Source organism: Macaca nemestrina, chromosome 5 (genome assembly GCF_043159975.1).
Source record: "Macaca nemestrina isolate mMacNem1 chromosome 5, mMacNem.hap1, whole genome shotgun sequence".
Classification (NCBI taxonomy): domain Eukaryota; kingdom Metazoa; phylum Chordata; class Mammalia; order Primates; family Cercopithecidae; genus Macaca; species Macaca nemestrina.
The window spans coordinates 115,533,898-115,554,220 of record NC_092129.1 but is presented as its reverse complement, the minus strand read 5'-3'; the positions used below and the strand labels follow the sequence as shown (position 1 = coordinate 115,554,220).

At 36.2% G+C, this 20,323-nt stretch overlaps 1 protein-coding gene across 13 annotated transcripts in view; it reads left to right on the top strand.

The window, feature by feature from the left end:
* Positions 1–20,323, top strand: part of LOC105479484 (family with sequence similarity 135 member A) — a 135,071-nt gene that overhangs the window by 39,747 nt on the left and 75,001 nt on the right. For 6 of the 13 annotated variants that reach the window (XM_071096891.1, XM_071096901.1, XM_071096895.1 and 3 more), the window contains 6 exons: positions 6,763–6,902; positions 7,016–7,086; positions 8,535–8,708; positions 12,272–12,398; positions 13,683–13,836; positions 18,486–18,563. In XM_071096891.1, coding sequence (XP_070952992.1) covers positions 6,763–6,902; positions 7,016–7,086; positions 8,535–8,708; positions 12,272–12,398; positions 13,683–13,836; positions 18,486–18,563 — 744 coding nt within the window. Of the gene's footprint in view, positions 1–887; positions 964–6,762; positions 6,903–7,015; positions 7,087–8,534; positions 8,709–12,271; positions 12,399–13,682; positions 13,837–18,485; positions 18,564–20,323 lie in introns of those variants that run through there. The other 7 variants (XM_071096897.1, XM_071096902.1, XM_071096896.1 and 4 more) reach the window with 4 other exon arrangements.

Here is a 20,323-nt window from a genome sequence, read left to right as displayed (position 1 = left end):
TGGTAAAAATCTCAGATTTTACAGTTCTTGAAATGCCATAGAAGACTCTTGTCTGTCTCCTTCCTAGAGAGTAAGAGTCTAGCTGACAGCCTTCTAGGAGCCCAGTAGAGAACAATTTTGGAATCTCTGCACTTAGTATTCAATATGCCTATGCTCATATGTTCATGTGCTCTAGGTTTTGCCAGGTGATTTTTAGGTCGGAGGACTTTGATTCTCTTCAGAGAATAAAATTCCAGACTTCTGCTAGGGTGAAGGAGGCGACAGCGACCTAGAGGCATGTAGTAGGGGAAAGAACACAGGAATCAGTTTTGTTCTGTGCTGATAGGTTCCCTTCTCAAGAAAGCATTGCCTGGCTTTTCTGTTTAAAATTGCTATCTTTTTCATCCCTCTTTCCTTTCTTTATTTTTCTCCGTAGCACTTACTACTTATAACTTTCAAATGTATTATATCATTTACTTACTATATTTATTCTCTATCACACCACTTTGTTAGGATATAAGCTCTATGAGGTCGGAGATTTTTATCTCTTTCATTTTACTGTGTATCCTGAACACCTAGAGAATACCTGATACATAATAAGTATTCACTAAATATTTGTTGATTGGATGAGTGAATGAATTACTAGGAAGTTACACATCTGTTGCCTGTTGCTTCTGGCTTGAGAATAAAATTAAGATGAAGTTTATTATCGGTAAGTCACTGGTATTTCTTTTTTAAAGCTTAAAATATTGATGTCAGTTGAGGATATAGGCAACTTTCACTGAAGTCATTCCACAGCAATTTAGAATTACTGATTTTGTATACAACTTCTTATCTGACATGAGAATTCCTTTAGAGCATTCCTAAAGGCAGCCTTCTTTTTTCCGTCTGATCATTTTTAGTATTGTTGGTAGAACCAATGGGTTTGCTGAAGAATTGGTTGTGAGGCATGGAAAAGAAGAATGAATAAAGATCACAGATCTAGTAAGTGGCAGAATCAAGACTAAAACCTAGCCAGTCTGGCTCAAAATCTATGTTCCTAACCACTGCACTGGGCTGTTTCTTGATGAGAAAAAAACAGCACCACCCCCCCGCAAAAAAAAAAGAGACAAAAAAGGGGTGGCCCATGAGGTAGGAGTAGAACTAGAAATGTGTGATGTCCAGAAAGGTACATTTAGGAAGTGTATCAAGAACGAGAGAATGGGCAATATAATGAGACCTCATCTCTACAAAAAATAAAAAATAAATTTAGCCTGGCTGAGGTGAGAGGATCGCTTGAGCCCTGGAGGTTGAGACTGCAATGAGCCAAGATAAGTGCCACTGCACTACAGCCTGGGCACAAAGTAAGACTCTGTCTCAAAAAAAAAAAAAAAAAAAAGTAGAGAAAAAACAAAAGAACAAGAATGAGAGAATGCATAGTATAGGATGGATCATAGTATCTATGTTAAATACTGATTGTAAGTCAAGTAAGATGAGGTTTGAGAGTTGACCTTTGGATTTAGCAAAGCAGAAATCATTAGTGGTCTTGATAAGAAGAGTTATATGGGCTAAAGTCTGATTGGAGTATGAATTAATTATTGCTGTGTAAAAATTTATCCCACAACTTAGTTTAAAACAACAAACATTATCTCACAGTTTCTGTGTGTCAGAAATTTAGCTGCATGCCTCTGACCCAGGATCTCTCATTAGGTTATAGTCAATTACTTCTGCTATATTCACACAAATCCTACTATGCTTTTTTTTGGAGATGGAGTCTCACTCTGTTGCCCAAGCTGGAGTGCAGTGGCACAACCTCAACTCACTCTGCAACCTCTGCCTCCCAGGTTCAAGCAATTTTCCTGCCTCAGCCTCCCAAGTAGCTGGGATTACAGGTGGCTGCCACCACACCCAGCTAATTTTTGTATTTTTACTAGAGACAGGATTTCGCCATATTGGCCACGCTGGTCTCAAACTCCTGACCTCAAGTGATCTGCCTGCCTCGGCCTCCCAAAGTGTTGGGATTACAGGCGTGAGCCACCGTGCCCAGCCCCTCCTATCACTTCTATCACATAGATCAACCCTGGTCCTTTGTAGGAGATTGTGCAATAGTGTGAATATCAGGAAGAGAATCGTTGGAGGCCATTTTAGAGGCTGGTTATCACACAATGAGCTGAAGAGAGAATAGGAGATGAATCAGACACACTAAATAGCAAAGGCTTTTGAGTTTTGCCAGAAAGGGGAGCAGAGAAATAGGGAGTTTGTCTAGGTGCATCTGCAGGTAGATCCAGTAGTAGAGCTTATAGAACTTCTGATTATTTTTATTTTCTCATGAAATAAGAACCAAATTTATCAGTGAGACTGAAGGCTAGGTTTGAGGAGAGAAAATAATTTATGAAATAGTCATCTAAGAATATGGGGATAAAATGGATTTGGATACAGTGTGATTGCTAGGCAGCAGTAAAGACCCACTTGAAATTAATAGTCATAAATTTGAAGTATAGCCAGTCAAGATAGCTGTGTATTTTTCTCCAGGCACATTCAGTTTGTGGGTACAAGTATGGATTGGGCAGAGAGCTGGAGTTGGGATTTATCCAGGTCAATATGACAAAGCAAGAGTAGCATATATCCTTAATAGTTTATATGCAAGAGTATTATAATGATGGATCACAGGATTTAAGATGGGTAAGGAAAAAAGGAATTAAGAGAAATGGGATAATGAAATGGAGTATGGTTCATGGAATCTATCCTAAATGTAGTCAAAGGATTATTGAACTTGTGGTCTTAGAGGGTATGAACTAGAAAGACAGGTGGAAGTATGGGAGGAGAGGTTGATTGAAATTCACATTACAACAGACATTACACATGTTCTCTCTTATGAGTGGGAGCTAAATGATGAGAACATATGAATACATCCAGGGGAACAACACACACTGGGGCCTGTTGGAGGGTAGGGGGTGGGAGGAGGGAGAGGATCAGGAAGAATACGTAGCGGATGCTGGGCCTGATACCTGGGGAATGGGATGATCTGTGCAGCAAACCACCATGCACACATTTACCAGTATAACAAACCTGCACATCCTGCACATGTACCCTGAACTTAAAAGTTGGAAATTTAAAAAAAGAAATTCGGATTACAGATGGATTGCAGTCATTAGTAATATAAAAGTCTAGGGAATGATCACAGGAGTGAGGAGCTGAGAGGGTTAGAGGGCAAGAACACTTAAAAAGAGGAAAAAAGGAACCCAGATCATCAAAAATTAGAAGGTTTACCTACATAGCTATTGAGTTCACCAAGAGTTATGGCTAGACTAGTTTTTGAAAAAGTGACCTTAAATTAGGAAATAAAGCCTTTAACAAATGAAGGCTTCGCAGGGTTTATAGAGTACAAAAATGAGCAAGATAGTGAGTAGTACTGTACTGTCTGATCACAGGACATTCAAAGCCAGTGGTATAAGTGGTTTTAGGGAGGAGAGACAAAGAATGTCTGAAAGCATCAGTAAGCAACAAAGAAGCTCCAGACCCAGTGGTAGAAGTTTTATGGAAGTATTGAGAGAGAAGCAGCATCTTCAGGGAAGAGCAATAGAGAAAACTTTGTTTCTTTAGGCAGTGGATTCTCACCTCACATTACCTGAGTGCTTTAAACAAAATTTACTTTTATTGAGTAAAATTTCTTTCCCTTCTCAGCTCTTTAACATACTCAGAAGTTGAGTTTCTGGTGTAGTTGGTTTCCCTTTAAGTATATATTTCCTGAAACATCTCAAACTTAACAGAAAAGTTGCAAGTACAGCATAAAGAATTTTTTTCCTGAACCATGTAAGAGTAATTTGTCAATATGATTGCTCCATCATTTGAAATATTTTAGTGCATCATTTTTTTCTAAAGAATATTCTTCTGCATAACCCCAGTATACCCATCAAAATCAAGAAATTAACACTGACACATTACTGTCGTCTTATCCTTAGCCCCATCCAAGTTTTGCTAGTTGTCCCAGTAAAGTCCTTTATAGCAAAATGATCCAGTTCCAAATCATATATTGTAATTAATTGTTATGTCTCTTTAGTCTCCTTCATCCTAGAACAATTCCTCAGTCTTTTCTTGACTTTCATGACCCTGACACTTTTGCGGAGACTACAAACCTATTATTTTTTAGAATGTTCTTCAATTTTCATGGGTTTACAATTTCATCATGATTAGATTCATTTTATGTGTTTTTGACAGGAATATCTCAGAAGTGATGCTTGTTCTTCTTGTTACATCCTGTTAGGTGATACATGGTTTCTATTTGTCCAATTCCTAATAATGTTAACTTGGATCACTTAATTAAAGTGCTCTCTTTCCAGCTTCTCCACTATGATGTTACTCTTTTTCACTTTGCAATTAATGTCTCTTGTTTCTTAAACTTCTGATTTTTTCGTTCGCTTATTTCTTTCTATCAGTATGGACTTACGGATTTCTGGTTACTCAATGGATGTTAATCCATTACTGTCATAATTTATTTTGATGCTCACTTTGTCCCAGATATGGCCAGGGGCATTCTCTTTCAGCTAGCTTCTATGCCCTTTTGTTGTGTCCCCACATTCTCTAATCAGTTCCTTACTTTCTAGTATAAAAAGATGGTCCAGATTTGTCTGTGCCCCAGCTTTGGAACCAACCATTTCTGCAAAGCTGTGAATCGTTTTAGTGGAGAATAGTGCTAAAGACTAACATTTGTGGTTGTGCTACTCCCAGACCGTTTGAGTGGACAAAGATAGTGAGTACATTGTATACACCTATACATTTACACATACATATGCAAATTTACATGGCTTTATATAAATATATGGTGAAAACCGTAAGTTCATATCAGTACTCTGTTTCAATCCAGTACCATGGGACTCATTCTATATTTGTATCTCCTTTCCATATGTGTACATCCTTTCCCCGATAGGTAAGAAAACTGGCTCCCCTTATCCTTTAATATATTTCCTTATTTGATCAGTCCCCTATATTTGCCAATCTCCTGTCACTGCTTCTTCTCCCACACAGATGGTCTCCTTGAACTCGTTGGGCTTCACCTTATGCAAGGTCACTCCCTTATGTGGACCCCCTCCTTACCCCACTTGATCTCAGTAAGGCCTTGTGCCAGGAACTCCTTTTCCTCACTTCACTTAGATTCCAGTAGTGTGTCAGGCTGCTACTTCTGCCTACTCCCTTCTTCACTCCCACCCCCATATGGAAGTCTTTTTATGCCTTTCGGGTTCCTACACACCCTGTACCAGTCTGCTCCTCTGTAAAGACACCCTCTCCATCTAACTTAGGTTCCAACCCCCCAGCGTGAGGTGCCTTCCCTTGTGGTTACCCTATTCATCCTGCTTGGGCTCCCAATGCCTCGCTGGAAGTCACCCCTGCACTTAGATTGCCTCCTCATCCTGCTCAGGTTCTGACAGTTTACTCTCGGCTGCCCTCCTCACTCCACACAGGCTCTGACATCAGGCCACCACCCCATGTGAATTTCATGTGGGCATTTGAACCCTGCGCTCCCTGGCCTGCAGAGGCTCCCTGCCTTTGACTGACATCCACGAGCTTATGTAGATATCCTCACTACTCCAGTTGGAGTCTTATATCCCATTTTAAGCTCCAAACCCACGTTGGTCTCTAGTTTCTTTTTCTTTTTTTTTTTTTTTTTTTCTTTTCTTTTTGGTCCCTAGTTTCAATTGTTATTTCTGCAGCACAGGGTAATAAGATCATAACAGCAGGTAGGCTGTTGGAGTGAGATCAGTGACCCAGAGATAAAAACCAAACTTCAAATGGTAAGGACGTAATCCTCCACAAGACTCCCCTCATGTCAGCCATGAGTTTAGTGGTCTGCAAGCTACCCACAGTTGTGAAGAGGTGGCTACAAATTTGAGGGTTCCCATTATTCCCTCATGTTTGATAATTCAGTAGAACAACTCACCAAACTCAGCATAGTGCTGTACTTATTATTACAGCTTTATTATAGCAAAAGGATTCAAATCAGAACCTGTATAGGGTTGATCTGAGAACTTCCCAGATGTGAAGCTTCCGTTGTTTTTTCCCCGTTAAGCCAGCACGCATTAACTTCCCTCCTCTCGAACATCCAGTATGTGATGATATGCAGAGTATTGCCAACCAGAGAAGCTCACCCAAACTTCAATGTTCAGAATTTTTATTAATATTTCCTTGTGTAGGCATGACTGATTGAATCATTGCCCATGTCACTCAGTCTTTAACTCTTCTCCCCTCTCTGGATTTTGAGGTTACATCACTTGGCTCAAAGCTCAACTCTCTAATCACATGGCTGGTCTTAGTGATGTGGCCAGCCCCCATCCTGAGTCATCTCTTTAGCATAAACTAGGGGCCACCAAGGATTTAGAGGCTACTTCTCAGAAACTGGAGACAAAGGCCAGCCAAATTCTTCATTCCAAGTATTTAGAGCTGAACTCCTAGCAACCAGGACAAAGGCCAACCAAATTCTTTACTATTCAGCTATGGAAAACTAAATTGCTTTCTTAAATGTGGTATACAGATCAGTTGTTAACCTCTAAAATTTCTACTTTGATATTTCCTCATTTACCTTTCAGATTAAGATGTCATGCAGTAATTTTACAATGGTTATAATGTACTTATTTATTTTCTAATCATAGAAATAAGTAAACTTTCAGAAATGTTCCAATACTGCAGTATAAATTGATAATGACACTGTAGTAATATAATCAAACATATAGTATTTTAAAGTACAAGTATTAATTTGCTTGTCTTATATTTTACTTTTTACCTGTCAATTACATATCTTATCTGTTTTAGGTATGACTTTAGCCTTTCCAGCCTCAGTTCATGATTCTCTAATTTGCAGTAAAACATTTCAAATTTTGTACAAAAATGAAGAGGTTGTTTTAAATGATGTTATGATCTTCAAAGTAAAAATGTTATTGGATGAAAGAAAGGTAAACATCTCTTCATATTAATTTATATAAATATTTTTTGTAATGCCTCAAGGTGTTATTTCTAACTTTCTATAAAGATTCAAAAAGTATCTCATAGTGTAATTTCTTTTCAGATTGAAGAAACACTTGAGGAAATGAATTTTCTGTTATCCTTGGATCTACACTTCACAGATGGAGATTATTCGTAAGTAGCTAATCAAACAATTAAAAAACCTTTAGGCACTTATGACTGTTATTTGCTATTATTAGATTACCCATTTTCTTCTTAAAATTCATCCTATTGCTATCTTGTCTTGAACTGCATGTGTTTTCTGGGGAAACTTCATGAAAATGGTTAGGCCAGCTCTATTTTGCCCTTGCCAAATCCATGATCTCCAGATAACAAAACCAGACAAGTTAAAGAAATATGGAACAATTTTTCCTGGTTCCTAGAAATTGCACTGTTAATACCACGACCATGAGGCATTTAAATGTAATTGAACTCTTTTCCACTCTATCACTGGCTAATCTTTCCTGATGGCATCAGTTATGCTTTCTTTAGGTAGGACTTTGTTGATATTCTGAGAGTTATCAAGACTGATGACACATACTTGACAGTTGTTGTAGTTCATTTCTAGAACCCTTGAGGAAGTTTTAGGATTGGCTACATCCAACTTGCCCACACACCTGGACATGCAGTCATACGTTTTAGGGACAAATTTTGCTTGTGTTCATTTAAAACAAGAATCAAGGTTCACTTAACAATTTTATTTATGCAGGTTTTTTCCCCCGTCTCAAATGTAGTTTTAGCAATAATTTTCAAAAATGATATATAAATTCAGACTGCATGTGGGATAAGTAACTAAAAAGTCACATTACTAAAAGGCCTACTTTAGATGTCCTCTTCACTATCATGAGAAAAAAGTTTTTTTATATGGTAGCTACTGTTCCTCTGTAATACTTGTTCATTACAAAGAATTTCATAAGGGTTTATTGGTTTTTTTTTTTTTTAACCAAGTCAGAATTCTTTAAGTGGAATAAGCTGAAATGAATTGGTAGTTCATTACCTATAGATAGTTACAATGTATGGATGGAATTTGTTTAAGTATAATTGGATGTCATTTTCATGGCATTGTTTCACGTTTTTAGTATGTATAAATCTAATGACATACTAAATACCTACAGTAAGATATGTTTTACTTTTTAAAATAAGCAATAGCCTGTTTGTTTTTGAGCAGCACTTAATAAAATTTTGTAGAGTAAAAATAATTTGAAATATCTTTTGGGGTTTATTATAATAGCATGTGACCTATGTTGTACTGCAGTCTCGTAATAACAGTATTCTCTATGGGGTAAAATTTTCTTTAAGATGAGATTAACTCGTGAAGTATCAAAAAGGATTCATTTTATAGGGATATTGGTGAAAAAATAGTTCATATTATGGACTGATAGGAAACAATAGGTGGGATCTGATTATTTTCTCAATTGGTATGTTTCATACTGCTTTCTAATGCAAATTTGATGCTTTAAAAATTACTTTAATTCAAAATTTTAAAAAAGTAAGTAAATGGTTTTTATAGTTTCAACTACTCTATAATATATTGGCCTTTACTAAATATTTCATACTTACATGCTAATTTTTCCTTTTTACAGGGCAGATGATCTGAATGCCTTGCAACTAATAAGTAGCCGAACACTGAAGCTGCACTTTAGCCCCCATAGAGGCCTTCATCATCATGTTAATGTTATGTTTGATTATTTCCACCTTTCTGTTGTGTCTGTTACAGTTCATGCATCATTGGTTGCACTACACCAGCCACTAATAAGGTAAATTTGACTAATATTTTTGTATTAAGCCATTCTTACAGTGTAGTAAAGAAATACCTGAGACTGAGCAATTTATAAAGAAAAGAGTTTAATTGGGTCATGGTTCTTCAGGCTATACAGGAAGAATGATGCTGGCATCTGCTTAACTTCTGGGGAGGCCTCAGGAAACTTACAATCATGGCAGAAATCAAAAGTGGAGCAGGCATCTCACATGGCTGGAGCAGGAGCACAAGAGTCAGGGGAGTTGCTACATGTTTTTAAATGACTAGATCTCATGAGAACTCACTCACTATCATGAGGACAGTACCAAGAGGAATGGTACTAAACCATTCATTAGAAATCTGTCACACTGGTCCAGTCCCCTCCCACCAGGCCCCATTACAACATTGAGGATTACAATTCAACATGAGAGCCTTCTTAATGTAGCGTTTTTTATTTTTATAGTGAAAACATGTAATTTCTAAAGATAACTGAAATAATAAGGACTTTAAAAATTATAATCAAATTCAAGAGTATGAGAACATTGGCTTGATAACTTTTTTATTACAGAAGTATGAAGCCATCTTTGTCAATCCCAAATAAATTAACAAAGAAAAAATACAATCTGGAAATAACCACACAACATTGTTTATTCTGTACCTATGTTTTGTGCAATGTTATACTATAATTACTCTGGAAAAGTGTGTGAATTTTTTCTTATTTTTTCTTTGCCTCTTATCCAGATAGACTAATTTTATCTTCTTAACTGTACATTATACAGTAATTCTTGCTTTCCAAGTTATTAACCAATTTTACGAATTTTTACTCAGCCTTTTAAAACTATATCATGTACCATTAGTTCAAAGGTATATAATATTCTGTATCATAATAAATGCATTGAGATAATTATTTTTTTCTGTTCATTTCCATGGGTAGACAGATTTCTTTCGTTAATGTAAAAATACAATGCAAGGTCTTCAGTTTTTACATCATCCTTGTAGTATGGGCAGCAGATGGATGCTTCAAATCAGTAAATTATATGAAAGTCTCCAAATTTATTTGATTTCTAAACTGTCTGCAATTTCCGATGCACATCTGATTCTGACAATTGATATTAGGGAGGATGCTTAAGGGATATGATGGTAAGCTGATTTATCAGAAAACTAAGTAGATCATTTTGCAAAATTACCCTCAGAATTTCTGGAAGCCCAACACAATTTAACATATTGACCACAGGTAATAACCTCCTATGGCATATCTTTACATTGTTTTAAAAACTAATTGAAAGCTTCTTTCATTCTGTTGCTCTCTCATCTCTTACATGTAGATCACCTTGACCTAGTTCCTTTTAGAGCACCAGGCCAGGAAGACATATATTTCACCTGATGACTTGTTTTGCCTTCTTTATTCTATGGAAAGATCTATAACTGGTAGTTTTGCTGTCTTTTTCTTACTTCCTAGGCCTTTGAGAGGTTGTGCTAAGTTATTATAGCTTTTATAAACAGGAAGGTGTTTTTTATTACATACATAATTTTATTATAAGCTTAAAAATTTTTTGGAAGATTTTCTGAAAGAGAAAATATGAATGAAGTTTTTCTAACAAAGTATGTTTTTTTGAAATATAACTTTTAAATAACATACAGTATTGCTTTTATATGATTATGTGTTTGGTTTTTAATGCTAAATGTTTATCTGTTTATAAAATATATTACTCTATTTTTCTAAATCTCTTCTTTTTGAAGTTTTAAGAAGAATCTCTAATTAAACTCTTAACTATTTCTTTTTAAGGCTTACCAAGATTATCTTCATAAAACTAGCTGTGTTTCTCTCCTGAAAAATGCACAAACAATTCATAGGAGGTTAGCTTAGGTTATTAATGTTGCTTTTTAAGGCCCTAATTAAACAGAGTAGATATTCACATCACCATCATAGTGAGTTAAATATGTGCTGCTTCTTGCAATGCGGCAATTTTTGCCATAGACTAATAGGAGAAAGGGGCAGCTCATCTCCTAGAGACCGTTTACTGGAAGAACAAATTTTTGGCTCAGAATCAGAAGCCAAGAGGATTAACTGTTGGCTCTGGTTAGTGACTAGAAAAGAAAACAATATGCCCGTAACAGCTGAGGTTGCTGTTCTTTACCTAGCTGCCATGGGCCCTTATATCTAACTCTCTCTTGCTGCTAGAACTTCGCTATAAAAGCAGCAGCATCTTTACCAGCCTTTCTGTACCTATGAATGAAAGGTCGGAAAAGGAAAGCAAGGAAAGGGGAAGGGGAAGCTTTTTGCTGGTGGTGTGCTGGTAAAGGGGTCATATCTGAGGGTAACATTTCCTACTCTATATTCTTCAACAGGTTTTTCCTGAAGTTTTATTATTGGTGGGGTTTTTTTAATCCTCCAAAAATTGAAAATTTTTAAATTTATAACATCTTTTAAATTTTTATTTTTATTTAAAACAATTTTTATGGTCAACCCAATCTACAGACATTATATCAGTTACTTAAAGTAAGTGGCTTAGAATTTCTTTCTTTGCTTGTTTTTTATTTGAACTATTTCTTATATTTGAATTTTTTAAGTACAACTTTTATAACAGTTCTGAAAAACACATTATAGCAAGTGGAATTTACCACTTATTTGAGACTCCCTTCTTTGCTGGGATATAGACATTTTACTTTTGCAAAGCAAATGGATTTTACAAACAAAACCTGCACTCTGCTTATGGCAACATTGTTTTTCTTTTATGTGTTTTCCCTTTTGCCAAACTGTCAAACAGTTCAAATGCTTTGTCCTACTTTATCTCAAATATAGTTGTGTGTGACTTTTCAACATTCTAACAGAAATATGCTTCTTCCTCTATGGAATATAAATGTTAATACTAACAGAAGTAATTCATATAATATGTGATTGATGGTGCCTTGAAGCTGGAGGCTGGAGGATTGCTTGAGACCAGGAGTTTGAGACCAGCCTGAGCAACATAGCAAGACTTCACCTCTACAAAAAATAAAAATTAGCCAAGCATGGTGGCACATGACTGTAGTTCCAGCTGCTAGAGACTTGAATAATAAAAATTATTTTAATAGAGCTCATAGCCTTTTAGTAAAGAGAATAAAGGGAAAGAAACTTATTTTTGAGAAATAGAGGCATCAGGTAGATTTAGTAATTTTTGTGTTTCTACATTTACATGGGAGCTCTTTATTTCTGTAAATAGCATTCATATTTGATTAAGTGTTAACATTGTAAATTTGGTAACCAGTTCCGACTTTAGGATTTCCAAATTCAAGCTTGGCTTTCATTTGTTGTTTAGCCACTCTAGATCCCACCATGTTTTGTCTTTGATGTTCTTTGAGACTTCCAGAAGTCTAATTATAGCAAGCAATGTCAAACATCTAGCCCTAGTTTTTTAATATTCATTTTGTTTTTTCATGATTATTCAAATTATTTTTTACAATTACTTTAGGAATACTTTAGAACTCATAAACTTGAAAAACCCTTGCTCTTCTATTCCTATAAGGTTTTCCTTTGTAAATATTTAACTTACATTCAAATAGACTCTTATGACAGTAATAATATAATACTTCTTCCTCCAGCTTTCCTCGCCCTGTGAAGACAACTTGGTTAAATAGAAATGCACCAGCACAAAATAAAGATTCCGTGATTCCTACTCTTGAAAGTGTGGTCTTTGGTATTAACTACACAAAACAGTTATCACCAGATGTAAGAACTGAATATGTTTATAAATCTTTTCCGTATTTTAAAAGAAGTGTTTTTAACTATTTTATCTATGAATGATGTTTTCCTTTTTTTAATTATTTGAGCTCAGCAACTTATAGATCTAATTAAATGTGATCTTAAAATATTGTTTGGTTCTAATTGTCTATTATGAAAACGTGATACTTCAAAATGTTACCAGATTTAGTGGATAGACGTCTTTGACAGCCTGTGCCCTTTAACTTGTTACTATTACCCCTTGGTCCTTTAACAGAACTGGTAGAAGTATTCCAAAGGAGTCTTTAAAGAACAATTGCCGGCCGGGCGCGGTGGCTCAAGCCTGTAATCCCAGCACTTTGGGAGGCCGAGACGGGCGGATCACGAGGTCAGGAGATCCAGACCATCCTGGCTAACACCGTGAAACCCCGTCTCTACTAAAAATACAAAAAACTAGCCGGGCAAGGTGGCGGGCGCCTGTAGTCCCAGCTACTCCGGAGGCTGAGGCAGGAGAATGGCCTAAACCCGGGAGGCGGAGCTTGCAGTGAGCTGAGATCCGGCCACTGCACTCCAGCCCGGGCTACAGAGCAAGACTCCGTCTCAAAAAAAAAAAAAAAAACAATTGCCAGAGCCGAGACCCAGGGTAGAGTAGCGCAGGCCAGGCGTGGTGGCTCACACCTGTAATCCCAACACTTTGGGAGGCTTAGCCTGGAGGATTGCTTGAGGCCAAGAGTTTGATGCCAGCCTGAGCAACATAGCAAGACCCCACCTCTACAAAAAATAATGGAAAATAATGGTGGCACGTGCTTGTAGTCCCAACTGCTAGGGAGCCTGAGGCAGGTGAATCGCTTGCGCACAGAAGGTTGAGGCTGCAGTAAGCTGCAGTCGTGTCACTTCACTCGAGCCTGGGTGACAAACTGAGACCCTGTATCTAAAAAAAAGAAATTAAAAAAAGAAAGAGTAATGGAAGTACAGCTATAATTATAAAAGAAAAGGGGACATACTGTAAAAGCTGAGTGTGCTTCAGTCTAAATGTAATATAAATAACATGCTATCAAAAATAATAATTTAATCTACTTGTTATAAAAATCCACTGTAACTGAAATTACTAGGGCCACATTTCATGCTTAAATTTATTGTTTGAACAACTCTCAAATATTACCAAATTTTTTTTATGTATGAGAATAAATTTAGTTGACAGATGGTTAAGTATTTTTTCTTTATTTTTGCAAGTTTCAAATATAACATTTTGTATTACTGACACTCTGTATCCTACATCTGTTTCTTGTTTAGGGTTGTAGCTTCATCATTGCAGACTCCTTCCTACATCATGCCTATCGTTTTCATTATACACTTTGTGCCACTTTGCTGCTAGCCTTCAAGGGATTGCACAGCTACTTCATTACGGTAACAGAAGAGATTCCCTCTTGTCAGAAACTAGAACTGGGTATGTTAAAAGTAGCGAGACCTATCCTACGGTTCAAATCATTCTCTTCATTCTTATATTGCTAGCTACCAGCTTTGCCATAGTTTTTCTATACTAAAACTACAGTGTTTGTGTGCTTCACTTTACTTCTCTCTCAATTCCATCTTTTTCTACCTTGATAATCACTTTTTGCAGTTTAAAAATGTTTTTCAGGGCCGGGCGCGGTGGCTCAAGCCTGTAATCCCAGCACTTTGGGAGGCCGAGACGGGCGGATCACGAGGTCAGGAGATCGAGACCATCCTGGCTAACACGGTGAAACCCCGTCTCTACTAAAAAATACAAAAAACTAGCCGGGCGAGGTGGTGGGCGCCTGTAGTCCCAGCTACTCGGGAGGCTGAGGCAGGAGAATGGCGTAAACCCGGGAGGCGGAGCTTGCAGTGAGCTGAGATCCGGCCACTGCACTCCAGCCTGGGCGGCAGAGCGAGACTCCGTCTCAAAAAAAAAAAAAAAAAATGTTTTTCAGAATGCTAAAAAATAGCTTCTTCATGCTAAATTTGAAACGAGTCTTTTAAAAAAAAACATGTCAATATACTGTTCCTCTTAAAATATAACCTAAAAACATGCTAGAAAGCAAATGTAATTATCTGCAGAATCATAGGAAGGTAAATTAAATCCATACTTCCAAATATTTTACAGTCTAATCAGATTGTAGGTATTTAGGGCATTTTTGTTTACATTTGATTTTATAATAGTTATCTCAGATCTCAAATTCCTTTCATATTGTTTTAGGGAATAACAACATTACTTACTTTTTTAACATTTTAAAAATCATTTAAATTGCTTAAAAAAATCAAGCTTCAGGTTGTATCCAAAAGTGTAGTACCTGTATATATTTGTAGTACATAATAAAAAATCATATTGCCTTGATTTTGTATACCATTTGTAGTTTGCAAAATGCTTTTACATATATTATTTCACAGAAGATAAATTATTGGGATTGGCAAAATAAGTTCTTATTCAGACTTTTTATGTCAGTTTTATTAGCTTTTATTTTCAAATATTGGCTAATAGCTTATAGAAATATATTTTAATCTTTTTAGAATATATTGTTTTATAATTATGTTTTTTAATAAATCATAAATTGCCTTTTAAAATGTACAGAATCAGTATTCTTTCTTTATTCCTTTGTTCCTCAAGGATTTCAGTCTTTTAACAATACTAGTGCACTCCCTAAAGTAGTCACTGTTACTGAACATAGTTCTTGGGTTTGAGACTAATCAGACTACTTTAAAAATTGTGTTGGATTACACAGGAATTGCAAGAAAATGTAAGAATTTCTACCCCACTTAAATTCAGCTGTAAGAAAATGCTGGCTATTGTGCCACTAACAGCAACTATTCCAGTTTAATTAATTGATTAAGTCCATTATTCAGTCAGTTCAGCTCACACTTTCTTGACTAGACATAGATATCACTAAATTGACTGTTTAGAATTCTTGATTCAGTAATCCTAATGGTTTCATAAATAAGCAATAGGAAAATACATTTGTTCTTTTTTGACCATGTATTCATTCTCAAAACAAAAATGGTAGTATGGAAAAGATAATCTTCTGATCATTATTCTCTGAAACAGTCTCTATTTTCCTTGCTACTTTATGTTCTTAGAATTCCTGTTTCCCTTAGGAAAATTCTATAGACAGCTACTACCTCAAATGTAAATTTTTAAAAATGTTCTCTTTTGAAAATGAAAGAATCAGCTGGGCGCGGTGGCTCACGCCTGTAATCCCAGCACTTTGGGAGGCCGAGGCGAGTGGAGCACGAGGTCAGGAGATCGAGACCATCCTGGCTAACACGGTGAAACCCCGTCTCTACTAAAAATACAAAAAATTAGCCAGGCATGGTGGTGGGCGCCTGTAGTCCCAGCTACTGGGGAGGCTGAGGCAGGAGAATGGTGTGAACCCAGGAGGTGGAGCTTGCAGTGAGCCAAGATCGCACCACTGCACTCCAGCCTGGGCGACACAGCAAGACTCCGTCTCAAAAAGAAAAAAAAAAAGAAAATGAATCATTTATAGAATAGAGCTAATTTAGGCTATCACTTATCCTTAATGGAAAATTATGTTTCAAATATCTTTAGTGGTGGTTTGGAAATCAAAAACATTTTTGTAGAATAATTATATTACAAATTTTAGTTAGATTTAATGACCAGACCACAAAACTATTATACTACCATATTAATGAAGGACAATATCATGTGCCTGAAAAATAGTGTTATGAAAAGTAGTGATGTAAAGCTTAAAATCCATGTGTAATGTCATTTCTACAAAAAAAAAAAAAAGTGTTAATAGTTTTGATGTGGAATGCTACAGTAGATTCAGGAAGGCATTATCTTATGTTCAAGAGTGCACATATGGAACCATTTCTGTCACTTACTTACTTTGGGCCTACAAACACAAAGTGGTTTCCATTCACATGGTAAGGAGATTGAAGGGAATCAGATATGGTACATGTGCCAGGAATCAAAGGTGAGATTATCCAAAAGACAAAGGGTGTAAAGGATCTCTAGGAACAATACTTCTTAATGGTGTACTTCCCTTGGGCTTTTAATGAGCACCTCCTGTGTCAGTTACTGTGCTAGGTGCTGAGGAAAGAATAGGTCCCTGCCTTTAAAGAACTTTGACTTCTCCTCTTCCCTCTTCTCTCACAGCAACAGTAGTAAGAAATCAGCTTAGCATTGGGATGGGAAGGAGAAATTCACCCAGCAAAATGGGGCTTCTTGGGGTTTTAATATATGAGATGGGCTTATAAATACCTGTATAAGGAAGATGTCCATCTGCATATAATATTAAAGTAGATTTAACATGTAATATTTACAAATGAAAAACATACGAACCACATTTTAACTTAGAAAAAAATCCTCTTTAAAAGGAAGTATGTTTATTGGTAAAATTTATAATTAGTAATTAAATAAAAATGTTTCTTCCTTTAAAGGCAAATATTTATTTCAAATAGCTTAGACCAGCAGTCCCCAACCTTTTTGGCACCAGGGACCAGTTTCCTGGAAGACAATTTTTCCACGGATTGGGGGAAGGGATTGTTTCGGGATGAAACTATTCCACCTCAGATCATGAGGCATTAGTTCAGTTCTCATAAGGAACATGCAACCTAGATTCCTCACATGCACAGTTTGCAATAGCGTTCATGCTCCTATGAGAATCTAATGCCGCTGCAGAGCTTAGGAAGTAGTGCTTGCTCGCCTGCCGCTTACCTCCTGCTGTGCAGCCTGGTTCCTAACAGGCCACAAACGAGTACCAGTCCACAGCCTGGGTGTTGGGGAGCCCTGGCTTAGACGGTGTTAGCAATTATTATTAATTTATCAGTCTAACTTCAGCATGATCATGTATTCATAAGATTTTCAACTTTTTTCTGGTGAGGATGGCTTTTATGTATGTTACTTTGGGCTTAGAGATGTAATACAGGAGGTATCATAATAAAGTGCCCTATATTTAATTTCAGAAGTTAATTACAAAATGATTGTCAACTTTATTCCAAATTATTTGCTTAAAATATTTTATCAGAAAATAAAATTCTAAAGCAAACCCAGACTTCAGTTTTAAATAAGTATATGATAGAAATAAAATTACTAGTACCTTACACATAGATTTACTTAAAACATTTCTTGAATGAATGAATGAAATAGCACAATACAGTTTTCATTTTTACTTGAAAAAGTGTAGGCATCAACATAAAGCTTAACAGTTTTCTAGGGATTTTTAAAATCAAGATTCATCTTCAATAAGTATTGGTAATATATTGTGGTGTTCTTAAACTTTACGGTTTATATTTTCCTTTCTCTTTATTGTGAATTTTAGTTTATTCTTGACTGCATCTTGTAAGAAAACATCTAAAAATACTATTAACTATTAAAAATAAGAGTATTTGTTACATATTCTAAACTATCAATGTCTTTTATTTTTATTCTAGCAAAATAAAATTGTGAACACTAATATATTTCTATAATGTACTGTTGACCAAACACCACTATATTCACCAGTTTTAATAAGTGGATACAGAGTAGTTCTTGATTAAAGAATATTTCCCTTTTTACCACTTTCATTGAGTTTTCAAATAAGCATATATTTAAACTTATTAAACTTTACTATGCTTTGAAAACTTTTCTAAAATATGTTCCCTCTTTTAAAATAATGCTTGAGTTCCTTTCTGCTTTTTTGCCTTTCTCTTTTCTCCTAGATGAATGATGTACATTTTCTGATGACATATAATTAAATATTGGTTTGGTGCAAGGAGCTCTTACTGAACATGAGAGTCAGGAGTTCTGGAATTAGGTTTGGGCAAGTCACATAGCCTATCTGAACCCCAGTATCTACACTTGTAACAGCAGGGAGTTAACTCTGAGATCCCTGCCAACCTAAAATTCTGAGTCTAATAAATTAAAACATATTGGATTATGAAATGTTGAGCGACACATGCATTTAAATTAAAAAACCAAAAATATATACTCGAATGTACATCATTTGTAATTTTGATAAGCTAATTAACTAACTGCACTATCAGATAAACACTAAGTCTATTATTAACAAGCTGGAAAATTCTAGTAAGTTTTGTTATAAAAGGAGTATAGTAACTAGTGCTGTGTGCAATCCTTATGACTAGCCAAGGCCAACATGCAGCTCCTATATGAGCGTCTTCTCAGAAGAAAACAGCCACGAACACAGAAAGACAACCATCTAGGTACGTTTACAAATAGCTTAAGTAAATGATCCCTTTTAATTAATTAATTAGTATGAAATTTTGCTTTAAATTAGCATCAGATTTCATAAATATATATTTAATAATATAGTATGTTTCCACCATTCTGAAGAACTTACCTTTAAAATCAGTTTGGTTTGTAGATAAATTTTGGTTAATTTCCTGATTTGTAATATTGAAGTTTTTACTTAAGTCTGGAAATGGTAAATGCAAAACTCTGGCTTTTTTCATGTGTTTTTTAAAGTTTCTATGAAGAGTACTTTTTCAAAACCATGATTATTACTACAATTTGTTGGCTTAATGACATTGCCTTAAATTTGCTGTTATTTTATCTTTGGCTAGGCCTAGTGATAATGAAATGTGTTTTAAAACAAAACCAGGCAGGGTATGGTGACTCACTCCTGTAATCCCAGCAGTTCGGGAGGCCGAGGTGGGCGGATCACGTGAGGTCAGAAGTTCGAGACTAGCCTGACCAACGTGATGAAACCCCATCTCTACTAAAAATACAAAATTAGCCAAGTTTGGTGGTGCATGTCTGTAATCCCAGCTACTCGGAGGCTGAGGCAGGAGAATTGCTTAAACCTGGGCAGTAGAGGTTGCAGTGAGCCGAGATTGTGCCATTTCACTCCAGCCTGGGCCACAAAACCAAAACTCCACCTCAAAAAATACTAAACCTAGTTTTCTGCACTGCAGAAATAGAAACGAGATGGGAGGCTGAGGCAGGAGAATTGCTTGAACCCAGAAGGTGAAGGTTGCAGTGAGCCAAGATCATGCTCCTGCACTCCAGCCTGAGCAACAGAGTGAGACTCAATCTCAAAAAAAAAAAAAGGCCGGGCGCGGTGGCTCAAGCCTGTAATCCCAGCACTTTGGGAGGCCGAGACTGGCGGATCACGAGGTCAGGAGATCGAGACCATCCTGGCTAACACGGTGAAACCTCGTCTCTACTAAAAAATACAAAAAAATAGCCGGGCGAGGTGGCGGGCGCCTGTAGTCCCAGCTACTCGGGAGGCTGAGGCAGGAGAATGGCGTGAACCCGGGAGGCGGAGCTTGCAGTGAGCTGAGATCTGGCCACTGCACTCCAGCCTAGGCGACAGAGCGAGACTCCGTCTCAAAAAAAAAAAAAAAAAAAAAAGGAATAGAGAAGAGAAATATCCTATCAGGATCTGGGTTGTGTCGTTATTTTTTGGTTTTTTGGTTTTTTTTTTTTTTTCCAGTCAATTTTCACTTATTTTTTGTTATTCTACATTTAAAAAGCAAAATAACATCAAATCACCACTATCTGGATATGTTGTACATGGTAAAGGAAATGTTCTGATCTCATTATTTTATTATACATTTTCATATATGTTAGACTTTTCTTGAATAGCAATAATTATTATCTATAAGTATATTAAAAGTTTTCACTTTGTGTTCAATAAACCATCACAATTACTTTTTAAAAAGATTGTGAAAAGCTGTAGGAATCAAAGAGTGAAATAAAATCAGTATTTATTTCTCAATTTTCAGAGGTATGAACTGAAGGAAGTTAAAAAGCCAAAATCTTTCTCAACATTTCTCAGGTGAAAACTAACTCAGAAATATTTGAGTTATGTTAATTTTCACTAAGACTGTTAAGAGAAACTGATTTTTCTGGTGAGGAAGGAAAAAGAATAGTTGAAAATTTATTGTCATTCTTTTTGGAACATAGTATTATATTCTCATATAAAGTTACTGTAAAATTAAAGAATGCATAGTATGAAATT